Genomic DNA, 13,482 nt, shown 5'->3' with positions numbered 1-13,482 from the left:
AATCTGTAATATTACCAAAACCCATGACATATAACAATAAAGTAGTGTTAACATGATTCAAATTTAAATGTATTTATCACTATGAAACAGATTTTAAGCATTTAGGTTGAAAACCTTTACAATACAAACGGTTCCAATGCCATCTAAGAGTACAATGTGGTAGCACGCATGCTTAATCGGTCTTTAGGATTATGAAGTGAAGACAGACACGGTGTAGTTTGAGCTCTTTATTATCTGACAGACATCCAGAAGACACCTATTGTGAAGAGGCCTTCAGGGAGAGCTGGGAAACCGGGCCGCTTCTGAGCCGACGAGAGGATGATGATGTCACGATACAGACTTGACTTTGATACACAGCGTTTTGGATGGAAGCTGCAGACAGCAGCCGTTTAATATCTTTCAATTTGACCATTTTCATGCCCGAAATAAAGTTTCTCCAGAACTTTGCAGTCTTCTTAAGTGTGTCGTCAATTCTGGACCCTATTTATCTTCGTGTTGTAAAGCTGGTGAAATACACGTCTCTAACAGTCACAGTGTGGACGTTGTGGTTATTAAAATGCAGAAACAATCAATATTAGTGTTGGGTGGAGTTAAAGGGCATTCACATCATTTGACCCTGATCATTTTCACATTAGACTGAAAGGGGGCAGAGTCTCTGGAGCATGACGTCACACTGGAGAGGACATTCTGGTCGGAGTGGGAGTAAATGTCTCTTCCGAGACATTTAGAGGGACACGAAAACTCCACTGACACCAGACATTCAGGGTCCCCACATCTTCTTAAACATCAAGGACTTTCCAGCTTTACAGAAGCTCACAGACAACTTTTAAAAAGACAGAGGATGTGTCGACACTTCTCAACTGTGCTGTGATAAACGAGAAGTAAAAGAAATAGCAAAAGAACTTCAATTTCTATTCTTGCACAAATATGAATTCAAGAATGAACCATATCTAGTTGTCTGTTTTAAAAAACTTTCAAGGCGTTGATTTTTTTCTCTCAAATTCACAAACTTTCAAGGATTTCAAGAACCCGTGGGAACCCTGTGTCTTATTAGAATCAATTCAGGTTCAGCTCTTCCCATAGATTATTGATCAGTTCTGCAATCAATATGGAATCAAACTGCATCAAATGGTCAGATCAGACTGGAGCAGATCAGTTGAATAAAAGCACGATATCGGCCTCAGATATCAGTCGAACAATTAAGCCCACGGTTCCGACTCTTGTGACATCATCGTCATCCTCCTGCCCGTGTCCGGTGACTCAGAAAGGCTTTGCTGTCTCTCTGGGTCTGTTTGGTCTCACAGAGGAAGTCTGTCTCATAATGCAAAGGATTTAAAGTGAAAGTGTACCTCCCAGGGTCCCTGAAGGCAGCATAAGGCCACTGAGGTGAATGTAGGCTGGTGGGGTGTCCCTGTATGACCTCACACAGAGGAGCAGAGGGTTATTGCTGTCAAGGAACCGTCCATAAAGAACCATGTCAACCAGAAGAAGAATTGAGTGCCAAAGTTGCGGCCTCTTCTGGTTTCTGTATGCCTACCAAGGGATTTCATCCGCCATTCATTTTTTCCATTGACATTTCGAAAAATGCTTATAAAACAAGTTTTACCTGGTCAAACCAAGCGATTCAGCTATATTTAGAATCAATCAGGAGAGACAATAGAACATTTCACTCTGACCAAAACTTAAAAAGAACTAAATACAATCCAAATCCAAAAATATCAGCTTTTGTTCTGGTCCGAGTTAAATGTTATACGGTCTCCCCTAATCCTAAATATACCTGAATCGGTTGGCTTGATCACATAAAAAAAAAAATGATGTAGTAGTATTTTATTTTACGAAATGTCTATGGAAAAATGAATGGTGGATGAAATCTCTTGGTTCGTATGGTGAAACCGGTAAAGGGCGTGACATGGGCACTCTATTGAGACATGACTGATGAGTCTCCAGTCCTTCATCAGCTTCACAGCAATGTCGCTCCAGGCACAGCGAGCCAGACTGAGGTTGCATTCAAATAGTCTTTTTGCTTTGGAAGGTACCTAACTGAGGCTGCGTTCAGGCACAGCGAGCCAGACTGAGGCTGCGTTCACAACATAGGCTTTTTGCCTTAAAAGATTCCTCACTGAGGCTGCGTTCAGGCACAGCGAGCCAGACTGAGGCTGCGTTCACAACATAGGCTTTTTGCCTTCGAAGATTCCTAACAGGGTCAAATGACCCAGAAGGTCCTAAGTGGCATCCATGATAAAAGCTGTTGGAAGGTTGCTACAATGCGTCCTTGCTTAGCTCCTTTAGCATGATAGGATGTAGTGGACCATCCTTTACGAACGGGAACGAGATAATGCCCTCCCATAATTCCTTGTGACAGGAACATTTAAAGCGACGCACCATTCACAAAAACAAACGACCAACATGACAGGACGCAGCCAGTTGCTTATTACGCTAACTTGCTAATGTGCGAATAGGTTTTGAACTTTCAAAAAGGCAAACTATGGATGTTACGCTTACTGCTGTTAGTCGTCCATCTTGGGAACTTTGGACACTGGACAATTTGAATGCAGCCTGAGCGGAGTCGTGGAGATAAAAACATGTCGTTAGCAGAGGAGGAGTGTCGGGGTGGAGGTAGGGTCGGTTATTTTTCTCTCCCTTCACTTTTCATGTTGCGGTGGCAGAATTAGCATTGCTAGCATTCCTTGTTTGAATTCAACAGCTAATTCCGTCTGCAAGCTAATTGTTAGCTTGTAGCTAGTATGACCAATTCGCTTCAATTTCTGTCAAAATCGTTCAATCTGCTGAAAACAGTCCTCGAATAATGAGCCACTTTTAGGCCGGCAGAAGAAAGAATATTGAAACCTTCTCATCATGTGACAAGATACTATTCAAGAACTAACACTAACTAAATACAATTTAAAATGTCGAGATATCAGTTTAAATTCTATAACCCTAAACTCTGTTAAACCTCCCCGGCCAGGCTGACTGGATTGACTAATCCAGATTGAAATGCTCTGGTCCGGTGGAGAGGCAGCGGGCCCACGCGGGGCCCTGACCCGTAGCTTTAAAAACCCGCTCAGCTCTTCTCTCAGCGTCAGCAGGTTCTACCTGGACTCTCAGCTGTCTTCCACAGACGGCTCGCATTGAAATCGGGGATTCCAAATGGGCCGTAACGTCCGGTGACAGTCAAGGTGTTACGACCGTTTCCGTCCCCCACGTCCGTATGTCTCCTGCTGTGTTTCAGGTCAGTGAAGGCAGCGTAACACAGCACACACTAACAGACTATGTGTTAAAAAGTGACACGTTTCCATCTGTCTGTAAAGACTGATGGTGGAGTTCAACAATCAAATATTTGACCAAACAAACAAACAAACAGATTTTACAATAGAGAGGACTCTTCTGTCAGAGCCTCGAAACCCCCTCAAGGACCCCTGGAAGCAGGGATGCACCGATGTATCGTCCTTGCTGACATTCACAGTGGCCGATGTTTCTCTGTTGTTGTCACATCAATTCTGCGCTGGCTAAATGCTCGATGCTCGTTCAAAGATAGTGTAATGAGCTCGACGCTCATTCAAAGATAGTGTCGTGAAAGACTTTACAACTTTTTTTTTTTTTTAATAACGAAGATTTCTTTGTTTCCCAGTCACTAAAGGGGGATAAATAACAACCAAAACAAAATAAACAAACAAAACAAAACATTGGCAATGGGCCAAATTCTGATTTTAAACATCGGTATCAGCCCAGAATTTCACAATCGGTGCATCCCTAGCCTACACCACCTGGGAGCCCCTCAGGCAGCCTGGGAGCCCCTCAGGCAGCCTGGTAGGTTTCTTATAAAGGACACTGTCCTGTCTGCACCCCCCTTCCCCACACACACACACACACACACACACACACACCATGTTCAGCCCCGACCTGAAATTCAGAAATCTCAGAGTGAAGCTTTCTCTTGTGGTAGTTTGGAGTGAAACTTTCTGTGGTGGTAGTTTGGAGTTTTCCTCAAGTGTTAAAACAGTGTCTGTAATTCGGGGTCTGTCAGCAGGTCGGACACCCCATCCCCACGGCAACAACCTACTTCAGCCATCCGCCCACAACAAAGTTTGGCCGACGCTTTCGCCAGCCAAGCGGATTCTGACCTCCCACTGAATGACCTGAACGCAGCGTCATGTGACAGGAAGCCGGGGACGTCAGGCTGACACATTGACATCCTGCAGCGTGGCGCTGGACCGGGGGGGCTGCGGGGAGGGGGAGGGGTGGAGGAAGGAGAGGGCGGGGACGTTGCGATTGGCTGCCCCGGTGGCGTTCGGGGCGGGGCCGTTCTGATTGGATGCCACGGTGGCACTCGGGGCGGAGCCGTTCCGATCGGCTGCCGCGGTGGCGCTCGGGGCAGGGCTGTTGTGATTGGCGGCTGTGGTGGTGCTCGCGGCGGGGCCATTCTGATTGGCTGCCCCGGTGGCACTCAGGGTGGGGCCGTTCTGATTGGCTGAGAGGATCTGCTGTAAGGTGCGTCTGAGGTTGGGGTGGAGTCGGCTCTGAGTCTGGGAGAAAATCTCCACGGCAACGCACTTCATCACCCCGGCGACCAGGTCCTCGTACAGTGGCACCGTGTACATCCTGGACGTCTGGAGAGGGAAACACACATGTTCAGGGGCCATGTCAGAATCACAATCGGAATTCTTTTATGCACACACAGAAATGGTCTTGGTGTAGAAGGTGCACACGTGATAACGATGGTGATAATATCAGTCACTGAGATATAGGAGTTGGATCATCTGTGTGTGAGACTTTGAGAGCTGTGGGCACGGTCTCACGTGTTTGTGCAGGAAGGCTCGGACGCGGGGGAGGTCGGGGTAGAAGGAGTTCCTGACCACCATCTGCAGCCAGCGGATCTGGACCTCAGCGTTCAGACCGTCAAACAGAGACGAGTAGCAGCTAGACAGGCTCACCATCACCTCTGACAGACAGAGAGACAGACAGACAGACAGATAGGTAGACACTAGACAGGTGAGAAATTCAGCTACATCTTACAACCATTAAAAGGTGGTAACGTAGGTATTTTCTGCTTATGAAAGACAAACTTGGCTCACTCGCGTTGAGAATGTGCGCTCAGGCCGAACACATCCGGTGTAGCTACCGGATGTGTTCGGCCTGAAGTCGTGATGTCATCTGTAGTCGTACGATGCCAAACATATTTGGCAGGCCGAATACATCCGGTACCTACACCAGAAGCCGCGAAGTGGACTGCAACCGTGAACCGTCAATTACGTCCACTAAAAGTGTTAACCGAGCCAAAGCACTTTTTTTCGGATTCGCTCGTGTTGAGCTGTTGCTAACTTATTAACTTCTGCTCCATCTCTCTCTCACACACACACACAACACAGACAGAAAGACAGACAGACAGACAGACAGACAGACAGACAGACAGACAGACAGACAGGTGCACGTGCACGCGCACGCACGCGCGCGCACGCACACACACACACACACACACACACACGCACACACACACACACACACACACACACACACACACACACATACAGGCTAACATGCTAACAGGCTCAGAAAGCTGTCTGGAGTTGGAGTTATTGTGCCCGGTTTTTCCAAAAATTGTATTATATTGACAAGATTATAAACAAATAGAGCAAACCGGCAGCAGCCAATGTATTACCAAATGGTTCGGGATTCTTCAAAATAAAATGTAAATAAAAGTACCATTGCAACGTTTCCTTTTTGTGATGCGAGAGGCCCCATGTTATGTACTGTATATGTATGTAATGTAGCAAAGAGGAAATAAAGAAAACATTTGCAGAGAAACCAACCTGTTGTAAATGAAGATACAATGTTGTGCCTTCGAAAAGCCAATTTTAACTCGTAGCGAAGTGACTGCTTTGTGTGACGCTTTAATTTTGAAAGCGCCTAACTTCTGGTATGGTCAGTAGCTTCTGGTATGGTCAGTAGCTTCTGGTATGGTCAGTAGCTTCTGGTATGGTCAGTAGCTTCTGGGATGGTCAGTAGCTTCTGGGATGGTCAGTAGCTTCTGGTATGGTCAGTAGCTTCTGGTATGGTCAGTAGCTTCTGGGATGGTCAGTAGCTTCTGGGATGCTCAGTAGCCGCGAGAGCTACTGACTTTGCTGCATTCAGTGGGGTTCAGTTGCTGTGACAAGTCGCACAGTGTGTGGTCCCTCGTCTGAGGCAGTCGTGTAGTGTGTGACCCCCAGTTTTTCAGTCGTCATAAAAAATCCGCACGAACCAGTCGGTTAGTGTATACTCTGTGTTATACTCTGCGCTGCGCCCACACTGTGGGGAAAAGAAATGTATGATGTTAGTAGTAGCGGTGTGTACCCACCGTGTGGCAGCGGTGAGCGGTCCAGCATGCGGTCCAGGAACAGAACGGTCTGGAAGGTGCTCCAGGAGGAGAGGTCAAAGGGGGCCAGGGCCTGGGGTTCGGGGGGCTCAGGCCCCACCCACAACTCACACAGCTCCTGGACGGGTCGCGTCAGAGCGCCCCCTGCAGACAGGTCAGGCTCACACAGCGGGGGGCCGCACCCGTTCAGCCAGCGCTCAAACTCCACACCTGAGAACACACAGGATGTGATGTCACCACCCCCATCCTGTCACACTGCCTTCAGGTCAGAAAGGTCACCTCTACACTTTACAGTGACAAAGGCAGAACTTTTTCTTATTCACCTTATTCCTGGACTTACGTTTCCCATGATTCTCAGCGGTTGCCGGTTGTCGACTTCCTGTTTACATTTTTTTCAATAGCAAGGACGTTCGCGCCGCTGTCAAGGAGTGGGAACGTTTGGCTTATTTGATCCGAAATGGCTAAAAATAGTAATGTTGTGTGGTTGCATAGTAGCGATATTTTACAAAAACGAGGTGAATGTCAATTCACTCGTACTGTACGGGCTTATTTTAGCCGAAATTGCTAAAAAATTGTACGTGGTTGCATAGCGGCAGCTTTTGTTTTGAAGGCTAAACGTCCAAACCGGAACTCTTATTATTTGGTCATTGAACGGAGCTTTAGCAGTCTCTCTCTTTCAAGATTCAAGATATTGTCACTCCATTGTACAATTATGCACGTGTGAAATTATTGTGCTGGGAGGCTCCATTACAAGACATAGGTAGGTACAAAGTCACAACAATTATGATCGCTATGAATGGTCCTGGGCGGAAACAGGCAACCGGCAGCTGGAAACAGGGAGGGAGGGTGTCATGGAAGCGCCCACGGTCTCACCAGGAAACTCGTGAATAGACAGTATACTGTCTTTTGGATTAACTCTTTTATTAGTTAGTTCAGGGCCGACTTTCACACAAAGTTTCCACTGGCTTTTCCCACACTTCTGACTTTTCCCTGGATTTTCCACGATTTCCCAAAACTCTTGACTGGCTTTTCCACCGACTTTTTCCATGACTTTGCCCCAAATTTTCCCTGACCTAACTAATGATTCCATAAGCAAGATGTGTCTGGTACTATCCTCAGCTGCTGACTTGTTATGAGTGGAAACATGGTGAATAATGATAACTCACCCTCTCTCTGGGCGGCCTCCTTCAGCTCGGGGAAGTAACCCAGGAAGAAGTCGATCAGATCCTGAGCCACCACACTGCAGAACTTAAACTCTGAGATGTAAGCCTGGACACACGCACGCGCACGCACACACACACACACACGCACGCGCACACACACACACACACACACACACCCACACACACACACACACACACACACACACACAATTGTTACTCAGGTCATCCCATGTAGGAGGCAGAACACATCGAGCCGCATACACGGGCACATCCTATTGGCTGTGACTTTATGATGTCATCCAATATGGGAGGGTTTGTACTGTGTTCAACTGTATTTGTCTAACCTGATGTCAGACTGAATTGTCAATGTGTTACCCTCCATTTCCATCTTCTAGTCTGACTTTGCGCCCTGTTTAACCAATTTCACCAACTACAGACCCCGCCCCCAATATTGATATGAGCGTCCGTTATGCTGAATACATTACATTACATTTACATTACATTACATTACGTCATTTGGCAAACGCTTTTATCCAAACTAAGACTAAGACAAATTCCTAGTCTAGTAGAAAATACGAGACCATGGTATTTCCAAAGTGCCTGAATGAATGAATGAATGAATGAATGAATATTTTATTTTCGTGTCTGGCTGCATGCAGCCCATCCCTTACGGGATTATTCAGACACATTTTAAAGACAACAATTGTTTCCAACAATGTACACAGACCCCATTGTTGTTATTACTCCGCTTGACAACGACATTAGTCCCACCCGTTGTGCTGTTTATTGCCACTGATTGGCTAATCATCAGTCCCCCTCGGTGCTGATTGGCTAATCATCTGTGCTGTTCAAGTGCGGAAATGGCTGTTGCTATGATGAGGCCACACCAGAAGCAGCCCAACTCAACTCAGTGGAGCCAATGATTCAAAGGGACAGACCCAGGCAAGTGTATCTTCATGTTACTGACTGTGATATCCGTGTGTGTGTGTGTGTGTGTGTGTGTGTGTGTGTGTGTGTGTGTGCGTGTGCGTGTGCGTGTGCGTGTGATGGTGCGTGTGCGTGTGTGTGTGTGTGTGTGTGTGTGCGTGTGCGTGTGATGGTGCGTGTGCGTGTGTGTGTGTGTGTGTGTGTGTGCGTGCCCACCCTGAGGAAGCTGTCGAAGCGCTTGACGTCTCCACAGAGCTGAGAGAGGTAGGAGACAAAACAGAAACCCTTCTCATAGGTGAACAGATTCATCAGAGTGCTGGGGTTCACTCCTAGAGGAGAGGAGAGGAGAGAGAGGAGAGGAGAGGAGAGGTAAATAAACAATCATAATTGTGAAATATACTGGATGCTGAATGCTGCCATACCAGTGTTGTAGTTGAGTCGAGTCGGCCTCCTGGACACATTTTCAGGACTCGTGACTCAAACTGTGCACTGATGACTCGCACTTGGACTCGAACACTCATCATTCATGCATTCACACTCGGAAGTTGGAGACAATGACTTGTTAACTGATAAAGACTGTTTCGTTTTTTTCTAATAGGCCCTAATAATTTGGCATAAGATATTGAGCCATCTTGACAATCAATTTTGTGCACGGGCAGGCCTGTGTGTTCCACCTACATGTGGATTCACGCCCATGTTCAGTAACTCCGGACTCTGACTCAGGTGATGGGGACTGGAGACTTGACTTGGACTGGAGATCTAGTTACTACAACACTGTGGTGTACACACATCTGGCCTAAGTCTTACTACAACACTGTGGTGTACACACATCTGGCCTAAGTCTTACTACAACACTGTGGTGTACACACATCTGGCCTTAGTCTTACTACAACACTGTGGCGTACACACATCTGGCCTAAGTCTTACTACAACACTGTGGTGTACACACATCTGGCCTAAGTCTTACTACAACACTGTGGTGTACACACATCTGGCCTAAGTCTTACTATGACACTGTGGTGTACACACATCTGGCCTAAGCCTTACTACAACACTGTGGTGTACACACATCTGGCCTAAGTCTTACTACAACACTGTGGTGTACACACATCTGGCCTAAGTCTTACTACAACACTGTGGTGTACACACATCTGGCCTAAGTCTTACTACAACACTGTGGTGTACACACATCTGGCCTAAGTCTTACTACAACACTGTGGTGTACACACATCTGGCCTAAGTCTTACTACAACACTGTGGTGTACACACATCTGGCCTAAGTCTTACTACAACACTGTGGTGTACACACATCTGGCCTAAGTCTTACTACAACACTGTGGTGTACACACATCTGGCCTAAGTCTTACTATGACACTGTGGTGTACACACATCTGGCCTTAGTCTTACTACAACACTGTGGTGTACACACATCTGGCCTAAGTCTTACTACAACACTGTGGTGTACACACATCTGGCCTAAGTCTTACTACAACACTGTGGTGTACACACATCTGGCCTAAGTCTTACTACAACACTGTGGTGTACACACATCTGGCCTAAGTCTTACTACAACACTGTGGTGTACACACATCTGGCCTAAGTCTTACTACAACACTGTGGTGTACACACATCTGGCCTAAGTCTTACTATGACACTGTGGTGTACACACATCTGGCCTAAGTCTTACTACAACACTGTGGTGTACACACATCTGGCCTTAGTCTTACTACAACACTGTGGTGTACACACATCTGGCCTAAGTCTTACTACAACACTGTGGTGTACACACATCTGGCCTAAGTCTTACTACAACACTGTGGTGTACACACATCTGGCCTAAGTCTTACTACAACACTGTGGTGTACACACATCTGGCCTAAGTCTTACTACAACACTGTGGTGTACACACATCTGGCCTAAGTCTTACTACAACACTGTGGTGTACACACATCTGGCCTTAGTCTTACTACAACACTGTGGTGTACACACATCTGGCCTAAGTCTTACTACAACACTGTGGTGTACACACATCTGGCCTTAGTCTTACTACAACACTGTGGTGTACACACATCTGGCCTTAGTCTTACTACAACATTGTGGTGTACACACATCTGGCCTTAGTCTTACTACAACACTGTGGTGTACACACATCTGGCCTTAGTCTTACTACAACACTGTGGTGTACACACATCTGGCCTTAGTCTTACTACAACACTGTGGTGTACACACATCTGGCCTAAGTCTTACTACAACACTGTGGTGTACACACATCTGGCCTAAGTCTTACTACAACACTGTGGTGTACACACATCTGGCCTAAGTCTTACTACAACACTGTGGTGTACACACATCTGGCCTTAGTCTTACTACAACACTGTGGTGTACACACATCTGGCCTAAGTCTTACTACAACACTGTGGTGTACACACATCTGGCCTAAGTCTTACTACAACACTGTGGTGTACACACATCTGGCCTTAGTCTTACTACAACACTGTGGTGTACACACATCTGGCCTAAGTCTTACTACAACACTGTGGTGTACACACATCTGGCCTAAGTCTTACTACAACACTGTGGTGTACACACATCTGGCCTTAGTCTTACTACAACACTGTGGTGTACACACATCTGGCCTAAGTCTTACTACAACACTGTGGTGTACACACATCTGGCCTTAGTCTTACTACAACACTGTGGTGTACACACATCTGGCCTAAGTCTTACTACAACACTGTGGTGTACACACATCTGGCCTAAGTCTTACTACAACACTGTGGTGTACACACATCTGGCCTTAGTCTTACTACAACACTGTGGTGTACACACATCTGGCCTAAGTCTTACTACAACACTGTGGTGTACACACATCTGGCCTTAGTCTTACTACAACACTGTGGTGTACACACATCTGGCCTAAGTCTTACTACAACACTGTGGTGTACACACATCTGGCCTTAGTCTTACTACAACACTGTGGTGTACACACATCTGGCCTAAGTCTTACTACAACACTGTGGTGTACACACATCTGGCCTTAGTCTTACTACAACACTGTGGTGTACACACATCTGGCCTAAGTCTTACTACAACACTGTGGCGTACACACATCTGGCCTAAGTCTTACTACAACACTGTGGTGTACACACATCTGGCCTAAGTCTTACTACAACACTGTGGTGTACACACATCTGGCCTAAGTCTTACTACAACACTGTGGCGTACACACATCTGGCCTAAGTCTTACTACAACACTGTGGTGTACACACATCTGGCCTTAGTCTTACTACAACACTGTGGTGTACACACATCTGGCCTAAGTCTTACTACAACACTGTGGTGTACACACATCTGGCCTAAGTCTTACTACAACACTGTGGTGTACACACATCTGGCCTAAGTCTTACTACAACACTGTGGTGTACACACATCTGGCCTAAGTCTTACTACAACACTGTGGTGTACACACATCTGGCCTAAGTCTTACTACAACACTGTGGTGTACACACATCTGGCCTTAGTCTTACTACAACACTGTGGTGTACACACATCTGGCCTAAGTCTTACTACAACACTGTGGTGTACACACATCTGGCCTAAGTCTTACTACAACACTGTGGTGTACACACATCTGGCCTAAGTCTTACTACAACACTGTGGTGTACACACATCTGGCCTAAGTCTTCTGTCAGAAAGACTGCAGCAACCCAGGAGTTCAGTCAACAGTCTTTAATAATATCCCACAGGATTCAGACAGACATGTTCGTTGAATCCTGTATCCAGTAGGAATAAACATCCACTCATCTCATTTGTCAAGTTGTACTTTAGTTCCATTCATGTACAACTGACAGACATTCACTCAGCCTCTCAGGAGGACACTCTCAGGTGTGTGTGTGTGTGTGTGTGTGTGTGTGTGTGTGTGTGTGTGCGTGCGTGCGTGCGTGTGTGTGCTCTCTCACCTGGCTCAAATTTGACCTGCAGTTTGCTGACGGGATTGTTGTCTCCTAGGAGACGCAGCTGTCTGTGGAGGGCGTCCAATCGGAAGACAGTTTCCAGACAGGTGAATGCCTCACCTGGGGAGAGGGGGAGGGGGAGATGTACGGAGTTATATCCCTATCTTTAATCAGGAGCGCGGTCTAGCAAGTTGAAAGCAATTTGAGACCATGATTTATAGATTTCACGTTCAGATTTAGTAAGTAGATTCAAGATTCAAGATTCAAGATTTTTATTGTCACTCCATGATACAAGTATCACGTGTGAAATTCTTGTGCTGTGGACTCCGTTTACAACATAGTACAAATATAACAGGGCATATGAGTGCAAAAACAACAAGAGACACAACAAGCAATAAGGCAGTATAGTGATAAGACAAGTCAGAGACAGTGGCATATTCACTGCACATAGGTGCACATGTCATGTGCATACTTTAGACGTGCTTAAACATTTTAAATTCGGCGTAAGTAACCCCGCCCTCGGACTCTCCTGTGCGGGTACAACGCTTAGCGCTTAGCGTGTTAGTGTTAGCCTACCGTAGGCCTCAGTAGTGATCCTCCTCTGGGCGTAGGTGGCCAGCCCCTCGCTCAGCCACATCTCCTCCCAGGTGGCGTTGGTGACGGCGTTACCGAACCAGCCGTGGGCCAGCTCGTGGATGACGTCGATCAGAAGGAACTCTCTGCTCTCCAGGATGGACGCGATGATGAAGGTCAGGCACGGGTTCTCCATGGCAACGATGGGGAAGGAGGGGGGCAGGAACACGATGTCACACCTGAGGAGACGACAGCCAATCAGTCAAGTCTGCTGATCACACCTGAGCAGATGACAGCCAATCAGTCAGTCGGTGCCAAACCACCAGCTCTCCACCCCCTCCTCCTCCTCCACCCCTTCCCTCCCATCTCCCCCTGCAGTTCGCCTCCATACATAGTCAACAGGTCTGTAGATGATGCTATCAACTCTAAACATGGCCCTCCACTTCATCCTCGAGGAACCTTCAAAGCTGGTTCGTAGACTTTAGCTCGGCCTTTGACATGGTCATCCCAGCCC

General features: G+C 46.7%; 1 protein-coding gene across 2 annotated transcripts in view; it reads right to left on the bottom strand.

Moving 5' to 3' along the window:
• Positions 1-226: 226 nt before the first annotated feature.
• The window catches only part of rnpepl1 (arginyl aminopeptidase like 1), a 20,294-nt gene continuing 7,038 nt past the window's right edge, over positions 227-13,482 (bottom strand). For both annotated transcript variants that reach the window (XM_083637340.1, XM_083637341.1), the window contains exons 8-14: positions 12,972-13,207; positions 12,402-12,515; positions 8,659-8,771; positions 7,519-7,621; positions 6,335-6,562; positions 4,797-4,939; positions 227-4,607 (exon numbers count right to left, since the gene is read on the bottom strand). In XM_083637340.1, the coding sequence (XP_083493466.1) occupies positions 4,173-4,607; positions 4,797-4,939; positions 6,335-6,562; positions 7,519-7,621; positions 8,659-8,771; positions 12,402-12,515; positions 12,972-13,207 (1,372 nt within the window). In that variant the 3' untranslated portion in view covers positions 227-4,172. The remainder of the gene's footprint in view (positions 4,608-4,796; positions 4,940-6,334; positions 6,563-7,518; positions 7,622-8,658; positions 8,772-12,401; positions 12,516-12,971; positions 13,208-13,482) is intronic.

Source organism: Poromitra crassiceps (genome assembly GCF_964638095.1).
Source record: "Poromitra crassiceps genome assembly, chromosome: 5".
In the NCBI taxonomy this organism is placed as follows: domain Eukaryota; kingdom Metazoa; phylum Chordata; class Actinopteri; order Beryciformes; family Melamphaidae; genus Poromitra; species Poromitra crassiceps.
This window is presented reverse-complemented; position numbering and strand designations above follow the sequence as displayed.